This window comes from Montipora capricornis, chromosome 8 (genome assembly GCF_036669925.1).
Source record: "Montipora capricornis isolate CH-2021 chromosome 8, ASM3666992v2, whole genome shotgun sequence".
Classification (NCBI taxonomy): domain Eukaryota; kingdom Metazoa; phylum Cnidaria; class Anthozoa; order Scleractinia; family Acroporidae; genus Montipora; species Montipora capricornis.
Window position 1 is genome coordinate 46271473 of NC_090890.1, and position 25000 is coordinate 46296472.

General features: G+C 40.3%; 1 protein-coding gene across 3 annotated transcripts in view; it reads left to right on the forward strand.

Annotated features, from left to right (window-relative positions):
- The window catches only part of LOC138060083 (polycystin-1-like protein 2), an 83646-nt gene that overhangs the window by 30421 nt on the left and 28225 nt on the right, over positions 1 to 25000 (forward strand). For all 3 annotated transcript variants that reach the window (XM_068905784.1, XM_068905782.1, XM_068905783.1), the window contains 12 exons: positions 480 to 851; positions 5198 to 5521; positions 6038 to 6201; positions 8768 to 8984; positions 9880 to 10256; positions 10973 to 11153; positions 12807 to 13068; positions 15790 to 16857; positions 18735 to 19070; positions 20106 to 20400; positions 23554 to 23718; positions 23972 to 24097. In XM_068905784.1, the coding sequence (XP_068761885.1) occupies positions 480 to 851; positions 5198 to 5521; positions 6038 to 6201; positions 8768 to 8984; positions 9880 to 10256; positions 10973 to 11153; positions 12807 to 13068; positions 15790 to 16857; positions 18735 to 19070; positions 20106 to 20400; positions 23554 to 23718; positions 23972 to 24097 (3887 nt within the window). The remainder of the gene's footprint in view (positions 1 to 479; positions 852 to 5197; positions 5522 to 6037; positions 6202 to 8767; positions 8985 to 9879; positions 10257 to 10972; positions 11154 to 12806; positions 13069 to 15789; positions 16858 to 18734; positions 19071 to 20105; positions 20401 to 23553; positions 23719 to 23971; positions 24098 to 25000) is intronic.

Sequence of the window (25000 nt, forward strand, 5' to 3'; positions counted from 1 at the left end):
AGTGCTAAGTACCATATTTGGAAACCCCTCGCTGTTGTTGTTCCAAATATGGTACTTAGCAAATTGAATATTCGGAAGCTTGTTTCCCAGCACCCAAGGAGCCGTTACACGTTTCAACCCTTATGGGTTTCTGGTATTAGCTAAAACTGGCAACCAAATCAACAACAAAAAAACAACCTAGAACATTGAAGAAGGTTTGACTAAAACAGAAAATACAAAAGGAGGCAAGGTTGGGAAAAATTGAAGAAGATTGAAATAGGCTTGAAAGCTCAATCGGTGACAGTTTTTCAAAGTTTCTCTGTTCTTTACAACTTAAATCATGTATGCTCGACAGACTTTTTCTTTTTCCACGAAGCTGCGTTAACGTGAAGTTGCATATGGAGTAGGAGAAATTATTTGGTAAACCAACACAAAATGAACTGCAATGCTGTGAGACAACCCCTTCAAAGACTTTGACGTTTTTTTTTTTGCACTTTCAGACTGGTACCTAGGCTGCTTCAATGAAAATGTTACAGAAAGAGTATTCAACACTTCCGCCGGAAACTACGTACTCAACGCTACCAACGCCGCGGAATGCACTTCGGCCTGCGCTTATTTGAATCAGTCATATGCAGCTACAGATGGTCAATTTTGCCTTTGTAGCGACGGGCCTTACGATAAACATGGACAGGCTTCGAGAGATGATCTCTGTGACTTATCACACTCACAGCAAATACAGCAAATTTTCTACAATGATACTATGTACATCCGAGTATATTCTACCAAAGATGCCATTGGCGGCCTTGAAATCCGCGGTCCACCTAATGGCTCGCTATTTCAGGAAGTCTATTTTCAAGCTGCTATCAGCAGAGGTATGGAAAACGATAACATCGTATCTATTATTCATCCGCAATTGTTAGAGAGTTTATAAGAACGGACGACGACAGCCACAGTAAAGGGTGGTGGACGAGCAAACGAACTAACGTGCTTACCATTTAGCCAAATAATCCTGGAATGATCGTTGCATAAAGGTAAGCGATTTTCCGAATTTGATGACCAACCGGATAAGAATGGCGCTTACCATTTACTACACAGCATTCCATCCCGCATATTTTACTCGATCTTGTGAGAAAGGGCCGGGCCTGGAAACGGAAGGATTCTCCCAAATGGTGAGATCATTTCGCGAATGCCGTTCCTAACGGAAAAAGAGGACTACCTCTGGAAGTTGTCCACAATTTACGAAAAGATTTTCCGGAAAATTGCCTTTCCATTTGACCTCAAACCGAAATTTCCGGATTTTTTGGCTAAATCACTGTTTAAGAAATGACGACAGCTACGGCAACGACAACGCCACAAAACTGTAATATCATTGGTTAAAAGAGGAAAAATAAGCGTGCTGCACGTGCGGCACGGATTTTAGCAAGTATTCTTGCCGATATTCAGCACAACGACGTCGTTAAATCACCAGATTTGAGGATTTGACTACAACGTGAATACTACAAATGTGAACCTTTCATTCTCTGTGTTTACTTTTTCGACCCCTCGCACCTATTTATTTTATTTTATTTCGCCAACATTGTACTGCGTGAAAGAGATGGAATAACGGCGAAAGCTATATTTTTAGGTGACGTTTTGGTCGGCGTCGCCGTCGTGGATCTGGTCAAAGTTCGTAGTAAGAGATAGGGAGCTTAAAGTTACCCAAGGAGAACGAAGACGGCCAGAAGAACGCCACAAAACAATCGGTTTAAAGGCGGTTGCAACCGAGGAAACAATTCTGCGAAAACAATGTTGCGGAAGCAATGTTTCCCCGTTCGCGGCCCCAGGAAACATTTGTTGCGGGAGCAAACTTTGCTACCTCAGCAAATGTTTCCTCGTTTGTGCACCGAGGAAACATTTCGGGAAACAATGTTTCCTCGTTTGCGGGCGCCTTAATGAGCAAAAACAAAGGAGCTGCATGCCCTGCACGTTAGTTTTCTTTGCCGTCCTCGTCCTGACAATAGAGACCTTACGCAAGAGGACGGGCGGAGGAAGACGGTGTCTTGTACTCGCGTTGGGACTAGGTCGCGCACGCGAACAGGTTGCCGTCCTTTACGTAAACAAACCTTTATACGCGACACAACGCGACACCAGGGAAAAACTTTTAACCTGACAACAGCTTTTCAGTGCTTAAAGAGAGGCAAAATGTGAACCTTCTTTGGCCAAAAAGCTGGTTTTTGACAGCAAACGATGTCAACTCATAGACGGCGAAGAACTCCTTCGACTGTATGATGTAAATACGTGCAAAACCAGGAAAACCCTCAAAACCGGCGCAGCTTTTGTGAGTTTCACTCAACTGAAATGAATATCTTCAGAGATGTAAGAGATGCACTTATAATAGCAAACGACATGAAACTAATAGACGATGAAGAAATTATTTTCCTGTACGAGTTGAATTCATCAAAGAATCTCGACATGCCTTACTGGAGATATGACAATTTGATCTCGATAACTTGACAGACGCCGAATGCAAGAGCAAATTCGATTTTGTCAAACACGATATCTACAATCTTCTCGACGTGTTGAATCTCCATGAAAAAGTAATTTAAAAAACCGTTTTTACGTTCACAGCTGTGATGAATCTCTCTGCATGGATTTAAGACGGTTTGCATATCCCTGTAGATACAAAGATATGGTAACTGGACTTCGAAGGGCCGTCCGTCAAATCAGCATGATTGTGAACGAAATGCTCGGTTTAATCTTTCAGAATCTTTGCCCAGCATGTTCAGTTACCGGCTAATTTTAACCAGCCATGACAATCACTTACAGACCTAGTACAGCTAGTAACTCTTGCAGACGCGGTATGACTATTTTCGAAATCAACACAATTCTCATATACAGAAATTTAATTCCCTTGTTGGAGCTAGGAGGACTTGCTCATGCCTATGTGTTTCTCAGATGCAGTTCAAATGTCAAAATTTTCATGTTTTGAACTTAATGCAAATGATGAAAAGCTAGCTACTGTTTTTGCCAGTTTGCATTAAATTAGGCTAGGTCCAGCAGATTTGACAACAACAACAACAACAACAACAACTGGGCCTTGTACTCCTTAATCAGAGTTTGGCAGTATCCTCTACGAAAGCAAGCAAAAAATAGTTTTCTGGCACATACAGAATAGTTGAATGTTCCAATGCAACCACGGTCAACATCTTTCATTGAAAAGAAAAATCAACAGTGAAGTCCTCAAATTCTTTTATGCACGACTTTAAAAACGGCAAAAAAAAAGAGATATGATCGGAAAATTGCTGATTTATTTACAGTTGACCAATATTTCAGGTACAAGAAATGCACTAGACTGTTCCCAGTCCCCAATTTACCCGTTTGATCGTCGGGATGGTCAACACTAGTTTCCATCCATCAAACTGACATCGGACATTTCGTAACAATTACACGACGCAATATCCCATGTTAATATTGACAAGCTTACCGCTCTAAAAAGAATGAAAACAGCTTTAGTTCAACAAGAAATAGCGTTTCTAAGTTATGCCGCACTGATCTACAGTATTTAAGTCTAAAAACCCCGTTGAAGACGGTTAACTTTTAATTGTTTTGATGGGTACTACTATTTCAATACTCTAAAAATTCGATTTTTCGGAAGGTTGTCTCGTTTGTCTAGTGGATATCGGAAAGTGCAAGGTAGAGCCATCGATTCGGGTTCAACTCTTTGCCTCGCCCATTGTAAATCTTCTCAGGTTGTTTAAAATCTTTGTTCCGTTGAAGTAGATTTGAAGTCTAAAGTAGACGGTACGTCGTATAAGTTGAATAAAAAGGGAAATGTCAGTTTGAGGGATGGAAAGAAGTGATGATCGAGCACAAACTGCCGCCATCTTTGTTTTCAAACAGCCAGCACCGTAAACTGGGGAGAGCGACATAACTACCGAGTGGGTGGGGAGTGGAGAGGTTTCAAGTCATTTACGCTTCCGCTGCGCAAGCTTTGTCTAGAGACTTCTTTCGGTTGTTGCGGGATGAATCCACGGCGCTCAAGAGACAACTATCGCTGATAGTTCTTGTCGATAAAACAAATCAAAACAACAACGAAACGGTTCAAGTAAAAAAGTTTCTTTTCCCCTTTTAATTAAGTTTGATGTTTTTAACATCAAAACACTTTTCATTGTTCTTGCAAATGATAATATAAATTAGTTTGAACGAAGACCCTGTAAGTTGTTTAGATTTCAATGAAAATAACACCACTATAAACAAAACAACCGAGTCGAGTTTGACGGTGTGGAGGGCTTAAAGAGAGACCATAAAAAATAACTTTTTACAGCAGCAAAAATGTTTTTGTACTGAAACATTTTACTTATTATGCCATGTTGAATTGAATGTTGAAATATGCCATTCAACACGTTGAAGGTTGTTGAACGACGGACGTTGAACGAAAATAGAAACCAGCTCTATTCCGTTTAACAAGTCTGTGCAACATTGTTCAACAGTTGTTGAGCAACAAATGTTCTAGAATGTTGAACATGTGAGTCATCGGCTTTAGTTTTTAATATTTTCCTAATTGTTCCTTCGAATAATGATGAACACAACTATGGAATGTTGCTATAAATAAACCCGGGGTATCTAATCGAACAGTTCGGTAATCGAACCCAATCGAACACCACTCGTTCGATTGCCGAACTCAATCGAACAAAATCGAACTCACAATAAAATTTTGCCAATCGAACACAATCGAACGTTCGATTAACGAACGATCGGTAATCGACCTCAGACGAACGTTCGATTACCTAACTCTTGTTCGATGGGACAATCTTCACATCGCATGATAGGCACGTGGTCTGTGGAAATTCAGTCTTCCTAAGGTCAAATCAATGCTTGCTTTCCCCTTCCCTTTTCCCTTTTCTCATTCAATAATAAAGGCTGATAGTGACTATACCCTACGTGGTTTACTAGTTTCCGGCGTCAAGAGATACCGTCCGAACAAAATTGCATCCGATCGGTTCGATTTTATTCGATTGCCGAACCCAATCGAAAACCAATTGTTCGATTGAGTTTGATTGGGTTTTTGTTCGATTTTGTTCGATTAGATACCCCGGGAAATAAAACAATGCGACGCAAATGTTTCGTTTTCCTTCCTCGTCTTTTGATGATTAGAGGCGTTCACATTTTTCACAGCAAATGATTACCTAATCCTCATTAAAAGTGTCTAATTAAAATGTCATACGCCTTTTAATTTCAGGTGATTTGAATGCTTCTTTTTTTTTCAATTTTGGCGATGGCTCATATGCCTTGAGCACGTGTCCCAACATGTCCCACATTTTCACTGGCTTGGGCCAATTCCAAGTGACCGTGTCCGCACGAAACAACGTTTCAAGATCCGTAAAGGCTTCTATGTGGATTTTCATTCAGAGTTCGGTCGCTAACGTCAGCTTGGATTATCCACAAGGAATTGTTTCCACAGAAAACGAAACCCAGATTGGTTTAAAAGTCAGTCATGGAACTGAAACGGAAGTCACATGGGCTACATCACCAAAAACCAAGAACATAAAATTTAACCTCTCTGGTAAATTGAGGCCTTTACCGTCCTTTACGTTAGAACAAAAACCTGGTACGGCATTTTGTAATCTTGGTGCCGTACCTGCGTTTGTTTTGGGCACCACCTCGTTAGATATTCAAATGTATAAACAGAACAGTTCCCTTACGAGAAGAAATATCTGGTGATTTGCTCGCCTCCCTCTAGACCATTAGCACTGAACAAAGTTCCGCGCTCTTGGGGTGCCGTGTCAATTTTTCAGCGTGAGTAAAGGGGGGTTATTTTGAACAGTAACGGGTTCCTGAATGTCGCCGGAGTCACTGAAAACAGAGTATTTGAATTCGTTAGGTGTTAACGCTTCACATTGTTCGTTTTCCAAACAGTTTACTCTAGGTCATGCATCCGGAGACAACTGGCCATGGATATTTCACAAAAAAATCTTCGGCAAGAAGCTCCCAAAAAAGTTACAATCTTCTGTAATTAAACGAGCGAATTACAAATGAGCAAATCGTAAATAGAGTTCTCGTCATGCTGTTTTTCTTTCAGACGCCATTATGCACGAGACAGGCTCATCAGCGACAATTGGAAACAATAGTATATCTCCAGAAACAGACGGCGCTTTCATAATTCCTACTGCAATGATAAGGAAAGATGGTTATATTCTAGCATGGGAATTCGTCGCTTCCAAGAATGGCACTATTCAAATACAGGTAAGAAAATTTGATAAATATTCAGTAAGGACAAGAGAAAATGAGGAGCAGAGAGGGAGGCTCAGGGCGTTGGCCGAGGTATGTCATGTCCACGAAAGTTATTTTTAGACGAGCGGAAGTCTTTGTTAAAGCAGAAGTCAGTCTTCCGAGACGTCCGCATGCAGTCTTGCCTCGCTCTCAGGTTCTTAGTGAAAAGAAAAAATGGCGGCGCACGTGGAAAGCTGATGAATAAATATTCATCATGTCTTTTCAAAATGCATGCGGACGTTTCGGAAGACAGACTTCCGCTAGAACAAAGACTTCCGCTCGTCTAAAAATAACTTTCGTGGACATGACATATCCCAAGGGCTGGACCGGGAGCCCCCTCTCTGTCCCCTCATTTTCTCTTGGTAAGGATAAAATCGAGTATTGGTTCTTTTACAATTGGCAGCAGGGGATGGGGCAGTGGTGACAGGACTTCCCTCCCACCAATGTGGCCTGGGTTCGATTCCCCGACTTGGCCTCACATGCGGGTTAAGTTTTTGGGTTCTCTACTCTGCTCCGAGAGATGTTTCTCCGGGTACTCCGGATTTTCCCCTCTCCTCAAAAACCAACCTATCATTTGGTATTAGTTGTTTGATTTGATTTGATTTATGTACAGTCACTGTGTTACCAATTGGTGCCTCAGCGCTATATAGACTTGACATTAAGGTAGTTCCCTTGAAAATGACGTTCTATCCAGATTTTTTCAAACTTGGCTAAGAAATGTAAGCAAATTGGACCGCTACAGTTCATAAACTCGAAATTTTGAGTTTATAAATCGGTCAGTGTAAAATACAAACTGAAGGCAATGGGTAAAATGCAGATTAAGGTTATAATGTAACTGTTAGAGGTGCTAACCTTAGCCCTCGTTAGTCACAAAACAATGTTTAGGCGTAACCGTTAGCACTTCAAAAGGGTTTGGGCTTTTTCAACAGTTACATCATAGTTATAACCTTAGTCTGCAGTCTACATTTTACATTTTACAATCAAAATTTCGAGTTTGTGAACGCGAAATTTCGTGCTTGGGAACTCAAAATTTCGAGTTTGAAAATTTCAAGCAGAAAACTGATCACGTAATGCCATGTCCCTTATGGGCCATCATGGTGTTTCTATCTAAATTAATGTAAAAAATACGGGCTCAAATACTCACAACATAATAGCAGTTAATTACAATTACTTAAATTTTTTTATAAAATAATTAGGAAAGTAACCGCACTCTCATTAATCAGTAGCTAGGTTTAGATGAGAGTATGGAAACACGGCTGTGACATCACACGAATTTTGATTGGTTAGTTAGTCAGACGCGCGTTTTAATTGGTTGTTAGGAAAGATGAGCATGTATCAAGAAAATCTAGTTCAATCAAGAATTTTCCGTTCTTTGTTTCCTTTATTTGTCAAATTATCTTTGAGAAATGTTTTATAAAAGCAATAGAGGATTTTTTCCTTGTTTCCATAGCCTAATCTAAACACTCGCAGAAGTTGGGAGAATTCGAGACAGTTTGCAAACCCTCGACTGCGTCTCGGGTTTGCTTACCGAGACGCAGTCGAGGGTTTCCATAACTGTCGAGAAACTGGAAACTAGTTTAACTATCATGGTGGTCTCCTCTCAAAAACGCTTTAAAACTATTTAATGTTTTCAAATCTCTTACATGGTTTGGAAGACAGTGCATTCTAATAGTATGCTACCGCTCCACGATAAGCAAAAGAGCTTTTTAACGAATTTATTATTATTATTATTATTATTATTATTATTATTATTATTATTATTTTAATTGTTGTTGTTGCTTTGATGAGCGTCAGCGTATTAACATTTTATTTTTGAAAAAAGAAAAAGAAAAAACAAGTGAAACTGGACTTAACGCCTGCGGCATGTGTTTTGAATTGGACACGCGTTTCACCAGCAGCTTCTTGCGCGTTCTCTTCAGTGAGTTAAGTCCTCTACTCATTTTTTTGTTTGAGCGATCTCCTTGAATTTGAATTTAGACAAGTTCATTAGGAAAAAGAAACTGCGACGTTTTGGATATGACTGAAGTAACTTTCGATTTGAATGGAAACAGTGACTGCGTTTACTCTTCAACAACATAGGTGGAATTAGATAAAGACAGTCTTCAAATTGTTCAAGAATCGTTATTTTGACTGAAGTGCAATGTACAGTTTTAGGTAGTTTTCTTTTTGAGAGAAAAACCGAATGAAATTTTCGTCTATTTGAACCGCAGAATATATAAGTAAGTCTCAGTGAAAGTGATCATCATGGCTATGAAGCGACTTAAGTGGCTGCGGAACAAATCTGGAAATGTTTTCTTTTCGTTTTTCACAGTTTCCGAAATTTTCGGAACCAGGAGTTGTTACTTTTGACCCTCAACAAAAATCTACGCTCGATTTAATTAAATTAGCCGCCCCACAATAATTGCAGTTGAAGGTTGGTAAAACGTTTTCTGTTTGGTCGAGCCATCGGCCATTTAGTCGAGGACAATCAAATTCTGTTAGGGTAAAACGCGGGTGAAATGCGGATATCTCTTTTAGTGGTTTTTGGTGATTTTTCTAGGTCTACCGTCCCATTTGTGGATCGGCGGCTGATCAATTCTGTCCAAAAAACCATTCCTGCATACCAAAAACAGCTCATTGTTTGACATTGGATTGGTTTTCTTGCCCTAATAACGACGTCTGTGTCTCGTCTGGACGCTGCTTGTCCAATTGTCAAAGAGTAAACGTTTCCTTTCCGTCAAGTCCGATTCCATCAAATAACTACCTCATAGTTGCAGGTAAGTTTTAACGAATTAATAATATTCCTCGGAGAATAAAACAAGGTTGAAACTTGTTTAGTACTTTTTTTTTACGTAGAGCGCTGGTACTCTATTCTCAGCCTGTCCATCAGACTTAGACTTATCAAGGGGAGACTGTATTTCAACTAATTCCTTGAGTCAACCCTTTCCCCAATAAATTTATTTTTAGGAGCAAGTTTTCCTGCGAAAAGTATCATATTTCCCTTAACGCTAAGATAGCTCTGTTTTGATTGGCTTTCACAACATTGGGCTTGCTGAATTTCACAAGGGAGTCGTTCTATAAATAAATCTACTCTGGAATGACTCCTAGGCCAAGTATGGAAGGTAGAGGCTCCCTTAGACGAGTTTCTGCTTGGAGACGATAGTTTTCAATCTATAGCGGAAAGTCTATAAACCCTTTTGCCTTGTTAAAGGGCGATTTACACGATAATATTTTTGTCGCATGCGACAAGCTTACCAAAGGCTTACAACTCGTTTACAATGTCGTGTACCTCAGAGAAAATGTCGTAGCATCTTAAAACATGTTTTAAAACGCTGCGACAATCGTAAGTCATGTCGTAGGCCTGTTGTAAGCTTGTCGCATGCGCCAAAATCGCACTGTGTAAATCGGCCCTAAGTAAGACACGGACTCGGGAACCTAAGCTCAAGCATGTTTTTTTTCCGGACTTTAAGTTTAACTTATCTTGTGGCCACCTCTTTTGCATTTTTACGCCAATTCTGTCTTTGGAAGAGAGGACGACACCACAGGGTATCATATACCATTTCTTAACTTGTAGACGGCCGTTCTATTTTGGACCATTCTGCAGCCGAGTAAGTTCTTATGTTTAACGCTCTGTCGAAGTAATGCAACTAAACTATATTTCATTACTTCTAGAATCTCTAATTAACATAGCTGCGGTCGGATTAAATCTGATCACTTTAAAACCCGCACAAGTCATCCAAGTGCAAGCTGGCGATGTCATAGGCTGGGTACACAATAGCTCTTCTGGAGAACTTTCATTCGAACAAACAGTGAACGACCCGTCCTTCTTTTATCCGAATTCAAAGTTCAATACGTCACCCGGAACAAAACTGAATACCTCTGGAGATGTCCGCCGTCGCGAAATCAAACATTTACTGCGGGCGCATGTATCCCAGCCTTCCGTTGCGGCAGTGAATATTAATTTCATAAGCGCTGGAATTTACAAAGTGAATGCCTCGGTAAAGAACTCAGCGAATTCAGTCAATGAAGATTGTTTGGTATCTGTACAGGTATGAAGACTTATTTTCTGAAGTTTCTGCCGGATGGTCTTGTTGAAAGCCGGCAAAATGAATCTCCAAACAGTATAAGCCTTTATTGTGTGCATGTTTTGGCTTTCATAAAACCAGACTGAAGGGCTTAGAAGATCTTTCCCAGGTGGCTTTGCATGGGTGTTCGAAGAGTATGGTGACCGGTTGGTTCAAAATGCAGCTCACAGAACAGAAGTCTGTGTATAACGGGTCAAAGTCTAAAAATTAGTTTCATCGAGTTTTTACAAAACTGCAGCCATGGCCAAGAAGAGTATTTTCAAATGTGACTTTCCTTTAACAGCAGACCAACATTTCTTTAAAATTGAAAAGATTTTTCCATTTTTTCTCGTGAAGAAATTAGTTTCACGGGGACTGAACATAGAGAATTTTGAGTAACTTTCCGTGGTGTTGCTGCATAAACGCGTACAATTAGGCCTTTTTCGTTTTTTAAAATTCAGCTTGATGGTGAGGCAGTGAGGACAAAGACAAAGGAAAGTGGATGATATGTAAATATTTTTCTTATTCATTCCAACGTGTTTCTATGTTTTTTTTTCTCACTGCCTCACTATCAAGCTGAATATTTGGTATTTCGAAAATGGTCTGATATTTAGACAGAGTTCAGCCGTACTTTGACCTTGAACAAACCGCGAACCGAGAGATTTCAATAATGGTATTTTCAACATTAAATTTCCCTTTAGGAACCCATTGAAAATCTTACAATCATTGAACCAAACGGGAATGATGGCTATGCAACAAGGAGTAGCATATCATTAAGGAGTTCCACGGACAAAGGCAGTAACATAAGCTACATTTGGAAAGCCCATAACCAAACACTGGAAACAGTGTCGAATTCAACCACAATGGCGTTCGACCACAGCGGTGAGAATAAAAGAAAGCTCTCCATTTTAAAACAAATAATTTTAGGAAATATCATAATCAGTATTATAGTTTTAATTGAACGTCCTACCAATAACTGTAGGAACGCAACATTAACAACGAAGTCGAGTTGGGCAATATCACAACAATGACTCTGAGAAAACGCGTGTTGGCTACAGCCAACGCGAATGAAATAATTGCTGCAACTCAAAACGTTTTCAATCTTTCAAAACGACCGGAACTTTCTTCAATTTACCAAAGAGTTGGCGCGATCAAGTTATCCATATGAGATCATACGTTATCTCTGATGTGAGCTGATCACCGAAATTGTGTGAGTCTATCAGAACGCTAGAGACGCATTATCCGAGATGGGATCGAAAATTTAATCATTAGCCATAGTGACACGGTTCTGTATGCTCTGCGCGTTCGTTTTATAATTTCGTTGAGGTTCTCTGCTAAACATAATTGGACATCAAATGGACGCTAACGTGGCGCTAATCGAAACTATTTACAAAATACTCGAATCTTAATTGGTTCTGTACGCGCCTATTTATCGCGTAATTGGCGCGCGATCACGTGGGTGTCCTATATCACGTGGGTTGACAACGGATACCTGTAATGGTACACCTAGGCCATTCGCGCGTCAATCACATGAACTTGGATGGGGTTTTTCTCGCTGTTTCCCTACTTTTTCACACAAAAAGGTATTCAAAGACTTTTTATCCTCGCATTTTGTTATTGTTCCGATTAATTAGTATTAAATGGGACTTGGTGTCATACAATTCAGGGGTAATCATGTTCGTAATTTCAAATCGGCCTCGCGCTGAAATTACTCGCCCGATTATTCCCTGAATTGTACTCCACTCAGTCCTATCAATATTACTAATGTTTCAGTTTTCCCGCTGAAAATGGACCGTTATTCCATATTTCACCTGCTGGACGAGCTGAAATGTCGGCAATGGAACCTATAATTTTTTTTCTTTTATTTCAATTTGTCCAATGAAAAACAGGCATGCACCATCACAGTTGGCTTTCGTTTCCTCCGCATGACATTTAACAAGTCATTTTATATTTCAAAAAAGCGGAAGTTTGGCCATATCTTTGATTCTTTTATTTGAACGAACTTGTTCACTCAAGATGGTTAGATATGGGGCTCGCAAAAAAACAGAAGAATTTGGCCAGTATTCAACAGCCTTGGCTTGACTGAACAAGACGGATCTTCGCATTTTGCGAACAATTTGAGCAGTTGCAGGGGAGGCCTGAAAAATATCTTGCCTTGAACTGGATTCGAATCCATAACCTAATCGTTTTAAGAACTCACTTATCCCAAGCATGTGCATTTTATGTATATAAGGTTTAGACGGTTTTGATGAATTTCTCAGCTTAACGGAGCATTTGTACATAGTTTTAATTACATATTTTTAAAATTGTATATAGATAATTTTTAGTTTTTTTTTTTCAATTAGTGTATATTTTAGCTTGTTTTTCATTTACGGAATTCAGTCCACGGACTGCCTTGTGTAGCGATTGTTTTAAAAAAACTAAAACTATCTATCTGCCTATCTATTTTTAATGAAGACAAGGACGAAAGAAAGAATAAATTGGTGGCGGTTTATGACCGAGGGGCATAACAACGGCCTATCGTTTTTTCTGCAGGTGTCTACCCTATTTTCGTTCGCGCCCGCAATAATATTAGCTCTGCGGACGCTTTTTCAACGATCAGAGTACTAAACCGAGTCTTCATGGTATGGCTCGAGCCACCGCCGACCATGGTTGATGCTGGCGCACTATGGAATGCTTCTGTGCTCATCATCAGTGGAACAAATATCACCGTGAACATATCATTTGGAGATGGGACAGAGACTCAAGTCTATTTCAAGTGTGATCAATACAACGTTTCGATGAATTTCACGCATAAGTGAGTATCACTAGACATTTTCTTTTTGATGGAAGAAAAAATCAATTTATGGAGTATTTTGCAATTTATCGATGAAATGATATATTTAATGAATGGCCGTATTTATACTGGAGGACGTCTAAGACGTCTCAGACGTTTAAGACATCTTAGACGACTAGTATAAATACGGGAAATAAGTTGGACGCATTAAACGTCAGACGAATTAAACGTCTCAAATTAAGTGCGTCTAAACGGACGTCTAAGCGGTCTAGTATAAAGACGAGACGCACTAAACTGGGACGCACTTAGCAATGAAGTGCGCACAGTCTCTTTGGTGATTAAATTTTAGTATCTTTTGAAGAAAATTGTGAATTTGATTTCTAGCCGTCGAAGTTAATTGCGTCCCGTATGTATATTAGTCGCACTTACGGCCAGACGTTTAATACGTCAGGAGGTCTTCTAGTATAAATACGGCCAATCGTATATTGAACAGAGAATGTGAAATATAGTGAAGCTATGATCCTCGCAGTTCTGAACGCAATTTTAGCAATTGCGTAGGGAAAGCCCCAGAAATTCAGGACTTCAACAGGGTTTGAACCCGTGACTTCGCGATACCAGTGCGACACTCTAACCAACTGAGCTATGAAGCCACTGAAGTTGGGAGCTGGTCATTTGTGGGTTCTAATGTTCCCGTGAGGGATGAATCAACGATGAAATGATATATGGAATGAATCATATATGGAACTGCGGATATGAAATCAAGTAAAGCTATGATCCTCACAGTTATCAACGCTATTTTAGCGATTCCGTTGAAGTCCTGAATTTTTCAGACTTCCGAGGGCAATTGCTAAAATTGTTTTGTAATTTTAGTCACAATTATAACCTTTGTACTTTAGATTATTGTTAACTCCTTTGAGGCTTCTAAGACTGTGTACGTATCTACATGCTGATAAGCCTTCTACTCTGGGCATGAGCTGCGAAATTCAAAGGAATCACATTATCTCACTAACATGAACTCAAGAGAATAAATTTCAAGGTGAAAAAGAAAGGGAAGAGTCTTTACGGGAACGTACGCATAGGCGGCACATTCGCTCCGGTTCATATCAGTTCAGGTCGTAAATTGCGAACGTTCAGGGAATCGGCTTCCGTTTGTGAAGTTCACAAATATTCATACTCGTTCCCGGGTTCTTTCTCCTTGCCGTCTCCTGGCGCACCAAGTACCCTAGAACGAGGTTGACACTGTCAATATCATCGTTTCTCCTGAATTATCGATTATTCCTTATTATCGTTAATTTAGATTAACACGGTTCCCCATGCAGGTCTTGTGTTAGCAGATTTATTTACGTCTCGTGGAAAATGAATTGAACTGTTGAATAGTAGGTGGGCCTAAGCCAAGAGTGAATTAGGTAAGGGTGTTGTTATGTCATGGATGGGCTTCCTAGCGCAGGCACAAATGAGTCTATTTTTAGAATACCCGTTTAGCGAAAATCGGTTGTCACGTCCCTGGAAAAAACATGGCAGAAACAGTCATGCGTGACATGGCTTCTTCTGGTTGGTTATAATTGGCCGCCCATTGTTTGTTTCGCGCGCAAAGTGTATCCAAAAAGAAATCCATTTGTGATTGTGCTGGACCAAGGCGACAAAGTGATTGAGCAACACCCTTATCTAATTTACTCTTGGTCTAAGCCTTAATTTCAAATGTTACGCTTGACGAGAAGTTTGGTAACCGACCTTCAGCACTGCTTAAAATTTAACGTTTTTTGGCTAGTGGTTATGCATGTTTTTAAACATAATAATATACATTTTAAAACAATTCAATTGTGATCGGCTAGGCGAAATGCGGTCAGTTCAGATAACATAGTTCAGGTAATTCGGTGCGAAAAAAGAAACAAAACCAAGCATTTTGATTGGTCAATGTTCAAAGAAAGTCACAAATAGCCAATTAAATGCGATCCCTGGATGACGCAGTTTTTGGCGTGGCAAGCATTACTAATAAGCAACCTGATGATTTTTCTCGGTAAAATAGGCCATTTCCGAGTTCGTGTCTGCCTCCTCTTTAAAGCGAGTCTAAATGCGAAGTTTTTGTGATGGTAATTAGTTCTACTTTACATATGAATGAAAACTAATTTTCATAAGAAAAAATTCGCACTTAGACTCGCTTTGAAGAGGAGGCAGACATGAACTCGGAAATGGCCTATTGGAATAAATGAGCTCTCGTGATTTTTTTTTCAAAGTTACGCAAGCCCGTAATTTGTTCGTCTTTGCAAAAAAATTCTCGTGCTTATTCATTTCAAACTGCACTCGAATTCATGTGATTACCTATACAAAAAGGGAGAAAAGCATTGTTACATATTGTTAAAGAATAATTTACAAGTATCTTGCCACTAAGGGTTTGAAGTGGTCAAGTAGTTCAGTGAGGGGGTTAACCAGCGAACATTCCCAGGTTTGCCTCCTGTGTCCAGATAGTTGGGTTGTCTTTTAAAAAGCTGTGTTCATTTAGTGTAATCCTTATCAAATGTTCCGTGTCCTCAGTTGACTATAATCATCATTGTGCGGTCGAGAATGGGTTGGACTGGCTTAATTTTTCAACTCGATCGATCTTTGAGCATCTTAATCGAATGGCCAGGATTTGCGCAGCATGGGAATAATGAATGGTTCAAAATACTAGAAACATCTATGACAAGGACCCATAAATTATAAATTATTCAGATTTCTTTGTCTACGATTTTCTTCCTGTTATAGCTACACCGAATGGGGAGATAAAAACGTTACTGTTGAGGCAACAAATGACATTCCACGTTTAGCACCTGAGAAGTTACACAGCTTGGTGAGAGTAAAAGGAAAGATCGGTGACATAGAAATAACAATTCGCCCCGAACGAACTGACAACGGAGTACTGGAAATATCAACCAATGAGAACTTTGGAATTACAGTGTCAACTAAAATTGAACAGGAAGTGAACTACATCTTCAAGTTCGGCAATGATAACACGTCACGTTCCGTCTTTGCGTTGAAAGGTCACACGAAAATAACGCACCGGTATGAAAAGAAGGGTAACTACACAGTTGAAATAATAGCGAGCGTTCGGGGATACAACGAGACACTTTATGTCCGTGTTGTTGCGAGGAAGTGTGGGCCGCCATCTTTATTTTTCCCCGATGAATACACCGAAAGTGACCCCCAGGTCATCACGAAGGCCACGGACAGTTTCCGCTTGAATACACGCATCGAGAAGAACGATTGTAGTAAGGGAAAACTTCGATACCAATGGAATATGACATCAGTGGAAGGGGTTGCTAGGCCAAGCCAAAGTGGGGCATCTTTTGACATAATTCCTAGGGATTTCAAAGCTGGAAACTATAGCGTTTCTCTCCTCGTTACATATAGTGACTCGCAAGGGGAGAGCAAATATTCTTTCAGAACATATATGCGCGTAGAGAAGTCCAGCCTTGTTGCTAAAATGAAGGGAGGAAGTCTTCGTCAAATAGACTCTAAGTCTACTCAGTTTCTCACTTTGGATGCATCGGATTCGTATGACCCGGATGTTGCACAGGGAACCCAAGGGTCGCTGACCTTTGAGTGGCAGTGCAAGATGGAAAACAATTCAGCAAAATCGGTTACTGATGAACTATGCAATTCGACAACCTTTCTTGACCTTTCTACTAATAAAGAAAATGCTAGTTATGTTATCGCAAGGTTTCGCGAAAATGTCGAGTACACGTTCAAAGTGACAATTACAGCGGACACGAGATCTGCCTTTGTGACTCAGGAGGTCATGTTGAGCAAAGGTATCCCGTCTTTAGAAATAAGGTGAGTGTGTAAATAGCTTTGCTTCGTTTTGTGTCTTCTTTTCATTTTTTGTAGTTCCATTTTTCCTCACCCTGCTAGCAAGCCTTTCTTAAAGTGCCCCTGTGACCAAAAAATCAATTCATATTTTTCTTTGGATTTCAAAACTATGTTAACAAAACACTAAGTGACCCACGTTTTAAGCCTTGATTTCAAAAAGACACCTCTTTATTTTAACTGTAATTTTCCTATTTAATGGTCCGCCATTACTAACATTATGTTCTTGAGAGAGCTGGATCGAGGAGAAAATGACGTCAAAGGCTCACTAGTTTAAGAATGCAATACGTGTGTACGCCGCAGAATTAATATGCAGCACGGGGGTTTTGGGCTTTCAGACTTTTAAACTCACGCTTTGCATATATAATAAGCTGCGTTCACACGCTGAAATTTTAAGCTAATGAGCCTCTGACGTCACTTTTCCCTGGATCCAACCGTCTGAGGTCCAATCGGTTAGTTTTGACCGTGAGTAATGGCGGAACGTGACATCCAAAACTTACACTCAAAGTAAACGGCCTTTGGATAAAAATCAAAGCTCAAAATTTTGCCAGTCAGGTGTTAAGCAAACACAATTTCAAAATCTGAAGGAAAAAAGGAAGTGTTTTTTTTTTTATGACAGGGGCACTTTAACTCGACGAGAAAGAAAGAAAGGACTGCAGAAATCGTGTTCAGTCTTTATTGAGTATGCGCGAGCCGTTGCTTGGAGATAGTTTCAAACCCAGGCCAAGTCTCGATCGCACTTCAAGACGCCATTTGATTTTCGTACTGAAGGCTTGATTTTGACCTTCGCCTTGTCAAAAATATGATGCGCGCGTTGCCTCAACCGGTTTGACAGGAGTGACTAGCCCAGAAAGTTTGGCTGCGGCGACCTAAAACACTTGACAGAGCCTCTTTTTTTTTAGAGAGGCTCTGCTCGCAGGGTGACTTTTCCTGTGCACGTGTCACATATTTCTCGTTCCCTTGTCCATTGGCTTCCACAGAACCCTCGATTATTGTTATTTAGTGTTTTTTTTTTATTTTTTATTTTAATCAACAGAGAGCATACGCTACCTGCCACATCTTGTTGGTTAATGCATTCAATGACACGCGATTAATATCGTGGTTACTTGATTAAATCCCATTTTCCAACAATCATTTCACCTCCAGAACTTTGTCGAAGTGCACGCTTGCAGTAGTTAAATGCTTTTCATATTTTCTCTGTTTCATGAATAGCCTTTTTACAATCCTTGGCTTGCACCTGACGGAAAACCGTAAATAACAATGACCATAAATACTCTTGTTCTTGGGCCATCGTAGTTTGGTCAAAATAAGACACAAACAGCAGTGATAAACATATTGAACTTGTTCATTTTGATTATGACTTGACGTTTCGTATGTGCTCTACATACATTTTCAAAAGTAACCGTTGAAATTTAAAACAGCTTAATCTAGGTTCCAGTCCCCTCATCCGCTTTGTTATATATAAATAGCTGTTTTAAATTTCAACGGTTACTCTTGAAAATGTATGTAGTGCACATACGAAACGTCAAGTCATAATCAAAATGAACAAGTTCAATATGTTTCTCACTGCTGTTTGTGTCTTATTTTTGATCAAACAATGACCATACTTAAAGTTTTCTGAGCCCGCGAGACTGAGCACCCCCAGCAAACCATTGTTTTAACGAAAACCGCTGGTCAGCAACCTGGTTCTGGTCATTGCTGTCAAAGGTCTTTGGCACCAGACGTCATTGGCGGCCATGTTGGTGTACTGAACAATAGTAAAAATGTCTTTTGGGAATTTGAGCGACATTTTGCTTTTGTTGGCTAAAATGAAAATAATTTGGAGCGCGATTTGTCATTTTCAGATGCCAAGACTGCCAAGAAAAAATCAATCCACAAGACCGATTAAAACTGAAAGGAAAATGCACAAACTGCGGAGGCGCTAATCAAAAACTCACTTCACAAACCTGGAAATTACTTTATGAAAATGGAACTAATGTGACTGGCATATCTGGAAACGACAGTGTAGTGCTTACACGTCTGGGCTGGACTAGCCCTACCATTGTTTTGAAGGAACATGTTTTAAAAGAAGATACGACGTATCTTGTGGAACTAACAGGAGTTCGTGGGAACCGTAGCGCTATCACGCAATATCGCCTAAGAACGACCTCCCGGCCACATTCAGGAAGCTGCACAGTGGCGTAAGTAAAAATGCTAATTTGGGAGCTTAAGCATGCGCGTTTTTGAGACGCGGACGGCAACCGGAAGAGAAAATTTCGCTTGCCAGGACAGTGGCGTCTCCAAGACTTTTATAGTAATCATCTCTAATGGAAAAATGATACTTAGTAATGTAAATGTGGTTGTGTGAAGATTAGTTAAAAGGAAAGATAGCTCACTTCCGGTTGCCGTCCGTTTCTCAAAAACGCACGCGCTTGAGCTCCCTAGTATGCGAAACCAAAAGCCTTATTCAGATGCTGTGAATGCCCTGATTAAAATCGTCAGCACGGGAGTGATCTTTTTATCAGATCTATTCATTTTACCGTGGTTTTTGCCCTCGTAAATTAAAGAAATTACTTTTGCAGCAGTGACGTAATCAGAGACATCATTAGGGAGCTTAAGCATGCGCGTGTTTGAGACGCGGACGGCAACCGGAAGTGAGCTGTTTTCCTTTTTAACTTGTCTTCACACAACCACATTTACATCGCCAAGTATCTTTTCTCTATTAGAGAGGATTAGTATAAAAATCTGGGAGACAGCACAGTCCTAGCGCGCGAAATGTTTTCTTCCGGTTGCCGCCCGCGTCTCAAAAACGCGCGTGCTTAAGCTCCCTATTCATCGATTGGTTACGTTTGCAGTACGAATCAAGCGAGAGAGGACTTAGTGCAACATGCTCTTTTTATCTCTCAAGTGGAAAAGTGAGCCAAATATTTCTAAAGTGTATTTGGTTACGGTGTCTGTATATCTCTAAGCGCACGAAATGTCCGGTGCATTTTTTGGCCTTTAAAAATCGCAAATCTGGATTCTCAGCCTCTTTTCCTCACGGTTGTACCGCCAGATGAGCTACAATTTACGAATAAAAATCGAAGATATTTTGGAAAGCCATTTCCACCAATGGTAGAGCATCCGATCTCGCAATAGGAAGGTCGTAGTATCCCCTAGTCAACATCGACTGAAAATAAATCAAGTACGATTATCGGTATTTAGTTTTTAGATCATGTCACTGTTCTCCTTTTCAGCCCAGAGTCTGGTCATCCACTAGAGACCCCTTTCGAGATGAAATGTTTGGACTGGGTAACAAGTGACAACCCTCTAAGTTACACATTTTATTACAACGTCAAACTCGAGGATCTGGCCGCTATAAATTCCCTGTCGGCAGGATTTGAAGCAAGGCAAATCTGGTACTCTGGTGATCGATACACGTCATCTAGCATACTTCCTCTCGGAGATCAAAACAACAGCTTTATTCTTGGTCTTTCTGCGCGAATTTGCAATAAGTATGAATGTTGCGAAGAGGTTCCACTAAAGGCCGAGGTAAGAAACTGCTGAAAAGTATGTTTTTCTTTCTCTACTAGCTGATGTGATAGCCGTTTTTGGATGAGTATCTTAAGTTACTTCGTATCCCTTTGATTTTGTCTTTGTGTACTGAGTGCTTGGCCTTTTTTGAAACCAAAAAAAGGCCAGTCCACACCGTCTTTTTGTGGTCAAGCACGACCATCATTGTAAGTTTGTTCTACGCAAGCTCACCAAGATTTCGACCTGCAAGTCAGTAATACCAGGAGCTCATCTATCTCCCATACTTGGCCTTGGAGTCAACGCTTTGCTGAGTAGATTTATTTATGGAACGCCTCCCTTGGAAGATTCAGCGCGCCCATTGTTGTAAAAGCCAATCTCCTTTGGAAAATTCTCCACGCTCACTGTTCTAAAAGCCAATCAAAACAAAGCTATACTACTGTATCTCAGCGTCTAGGGAAATATGATACTATCCGCGGGAAAAACCTGTTCCTAAGAATAAATTTACTCGGGAAAGGCTTGACGCATGCTCTCTTCGGAAAACTTGTAAAAGCACCTGAATTCATATCCAAATCTACATTTCATTCTGATGCGAATATTTCCTCATCGCCAGATCAAGCCTCCAATCTGAATTGTGGTGCGGTGCTCCTTCTGTGGGATGTGAAACACGAAATATTGATTTTTTTTTTTAAGAAATTGAAAAAGAAAATGAAGGCTTTACATTCACTTCATTTATCAGTTTGTTTATCCATGTCACCATGGTTTCACCAGTGGCCAAGCACCGCCATTTCCTATAGAGGGTTTTCACGTGACGTCACGGCGGCCATGTTGGTGTTCCTAAACAAAGGAATAGCGGCCATGTTTGTGATCCTAACTAATCCTCTTGGAATTGAGACCTATTATCATGCAAAGATTTTCTTTTCTTTCGGTGGAAAAACAAGGTTACTGATCCCGTGAGTGAAAACACTCTATATAAAAGATTAACAAACCACAATTCTTCAGTTTGTTCCTTCGTCGGAGCAAACCGAGGAATTTCGAACGCGCGAGACCAATGTTTCTTACGGTTGTTCCTTATCAAGTTGTCATTTTGAGAGAACTGTCATGGGTCTAATTCAAGCATCAGCTTACCGTTTCATGTGGAAGCTAAATCTCTCGAAAATTTGTGACCATTATTATCATTTGTTGTTACGACTATAATAATATACATGAACAAATTACTCGATTCTGATTGGCTGAGAACAGTGCAGTTCAAGTGTAACGCAGTGCAAAAAGTGTAATAGGGACCTTAAGCACGCGCGTTTTTGAGACGCGGATGGCAACCGGAAGTGACCTGTTTTCCCTTTCAATTTGTCTTCACTCGACCACATTTATAGTGCTAAGTATCTTTTCTCCATTAGAGATGATTAGTATAAAAATCTAGGAGACACCATTGTCCTGGCACGCGAAATGTCTCAAAAGGCGCGTGCTTAAGCTCCCTAATACCAGCGTAATACCAGTGCAAGTTACAAATCTTTTCTTTTCAAATCAAGCACTTCCCCTGGATGGCACAAGTTTTGGCGCAATTTTTCCATGATTGCGTGATACGCGTGCGTTTTTTCGGCTTAATCATGTCCCCGTCCACACGTATCGGGATAATTTTTAATCCACCACGTATACGGCGAATTCGCTGGCGAATCCGGAACTTTTATTAATACACTCTCCATAGTGGATATTTTTTAATCCGATATGAATCCGGAATCATGTGGACGCTAGATCCGGATATTTTTTTATCCGGATGGCATAACAAGATCCTTACCGTGAAATCCTTACCGTGAAATCAATTCTCAAGATGGCTGCCGAGGGCTTCATGGCGCATACTCTGTTACCTTTGTTTCCTTGAGGAGTCCTAAGCACTAGAGTGAATCCTGATACGTTTAGGATACGTGTGAACGGGCAAATTCGATTTGAATACGCTGCGTGTGGATGGGAATATTTTTGAATCCGGAAAGAAAAAGTTGCGGATTCAAAAATATCCGGATACGTGTGGACGGGGCCTAAGTAATCACATAATTTTCTCGTGCAATTTGGAATAAATAAGCACTTGTAAATTTCTTTCTCAGACAACAAATTGCACTCGCCCTGCGGGCTCGTGCAATTTTGTGTCGTCTTTGAAAAATTGTACTCGTGCTTATTTATTAGAAATTGCACTCCACATCATGTGATTACCTATACTTATTATATGGCTTGTGTGCGTAGCCGATATGACGCGCGCTCTGATTGGCTAATTGTGACTGAATTGTAGGGCATTATTCTCCCGTAATGCCCACGGGCCGATTACGGGCTTGCAAAAACAAAGCAAAAGGTAATTAAAAAGCCATATACTAAACTACTTACTAACCGAGCTAGCTCGAGCCGTACTGGGGAATATTGGTCCTCGGTCGTTTTTTTACGGACCTCGCTGCGCTCGGTCCTTACTGCCACGACCTCGGGCCAATATTCCCCAGTACGGCCCTTTCGCTAGGTTAGTAAGAAGTTATTATTGTTTCCTCAAAAGATAGAAGTGATCCTCGCACTTAACCTTTCGTAAACGAGGCAGTCAAACTTGTCTGTGAATTTCTTTAACACAATAAAATTCTTGCTAAGATCCTTTGGAGATAAAAGGTGTTGGTCGGGAAAATGCTTGCTAGATGAGCACGAGCCTTTTTGTTCAGCAACACGTTGTTGTAGGTGCCGGCGTGTGAAACCAACAAGACAAGTCTCAATTTACACTTTATAGACACCTGAAAAAATAGGCCAATTCCGAGTTCATGTCTGCCTCATCTTCAAAGCGAGTCTAAGTGCCAAGTTTTTGTTATGAAAATTAGTTTTCATTCATATATAAAGTAGAACTAATTACCATCGCAAAAACTTTGCACTTGGACTCGCTTTGAAGAGGAGGCGGACATTAACTCGGAAACGGCCTATTCAGTCATTGTCGACAACCTCGTTCCCAGGGTTCTCTCCTACTCGTCCACTGCTCCGGTGGACAAGTAGGAGAGAACCCTGGTTTCTCTTTTTTTTTAATCTAGTGCGCAATAGTCATGTGATAGTTCATAGGTTCATAGGTAACCAACCCCCATTCCTTTAAAATGGATACTTAGTGTTAGCGGAAAAAGTAAACCCTTTATCTCCATTTTTATATCCTATCTTTATCAGGTGTGGCCAAAGCCGCTGGAAGAATTTCAACAATTTAAGCAAGACATTGAAGATAAATTGAAAAAGGGCAATCCTGGTGAAGTTTCACGTGTGGCGATTTCCGCGGCATCGAGGTTGAACTACGACAACAAAACTGATTCAAAATCGTCGGAAGATCGAACGGAGGTAAGACGTCATTAACAATCCATTAAAAAAGACACGGGGAGGGGACGAATAGGACAAACCCGGCAGAGCTAGCAGGGATGGTTGGGGACCGTAAGCCGTTCCTAGCAACTTGATAATTATTGACTTTTGAAACAGTATTTCCTTTTCCAAAATGCAATATCGAGAAGGTTGAACAGCTTTAATCAACGTAAGGATTTGATGTAATTGCCTTTTGGTGTCAATAACTTTAGTTTATAATATTTTACTTCTTCAGATCCGCACGTTTTTGGCAGAGCAATTGGCATCAGTGAAAATTACAGACAATACACATGCGCAGATGGTAATGACCGCCTTCGTAGAAGTCTCTAGAGTCAAAACGGAACTGGCATCACAAACACAAGTAAGGATTGTCCATTTGGCTCTGAGTAGCCACTTAAGATCGAAACGCGTCATGCAAACTTTTTGATTCGGACAACAGAATGTTAAAGTAGACAGTCACAAATTTGACCTCAAGCTGCCAGTGCCGTAGCCTGATTCTCAGACGGTCCAGGTCGCTCGTGTCACGCACTCTTCTCTCTTCCTTGGAGAAGAGTGCGTGACACGAGCGACCTGGGACCCGTTTCTCGAAAGTCCCGAAACTTTACGGACCATTTACGGGTGTCACATTTCCCTCTGTATCTCAAGAACGGAGAAGATTTAAGTGGCCAAACTTCACAGACAAGTTTCTTTTAGTCGGCTTAAAAACATGTTAAGAGATCGGCCTTCCAAAACAAGCTGTTGGCAGTTTCACAAATGGCTTTTCGGACCCGAAACGCTTTCGGGACTTTCGAGAAACGCACCCCTGGACCGTCTGAGAATCAGGTTACTGGTATCGTCAATGCCTTTGCTTGAAAGCTTGATACGTTAACGTTCCTCACGCTCCCGTCGTCATCGTCATCATCATCATCATTTTAATTTAGCCAAGCTGGTCAGGTAAAAAGGACAACTATATGGCTGATGTGGACCTACTACTATTAAAATAAAGCAACTTAATTAAAACTAATACTTACAGCTAATACAAAAGCATGTACATTACAAGGAAATTTGATTAAAAAGATCGAACATAATTTTAACGTAAATCTAATACTAACAACGACAACAATAGAAAATGTATTACAAGAGAGAATTTGATTAAAAAGATTAATAATAAATATAACTTAAATCCTTATTACAAATTGCAGAACTACCCTTGTAATATTTCACTTGATCGAGGATGGGTTTTGAATAGATCTTAATTTGTCTGAAAGATTATTACAGGCAATTG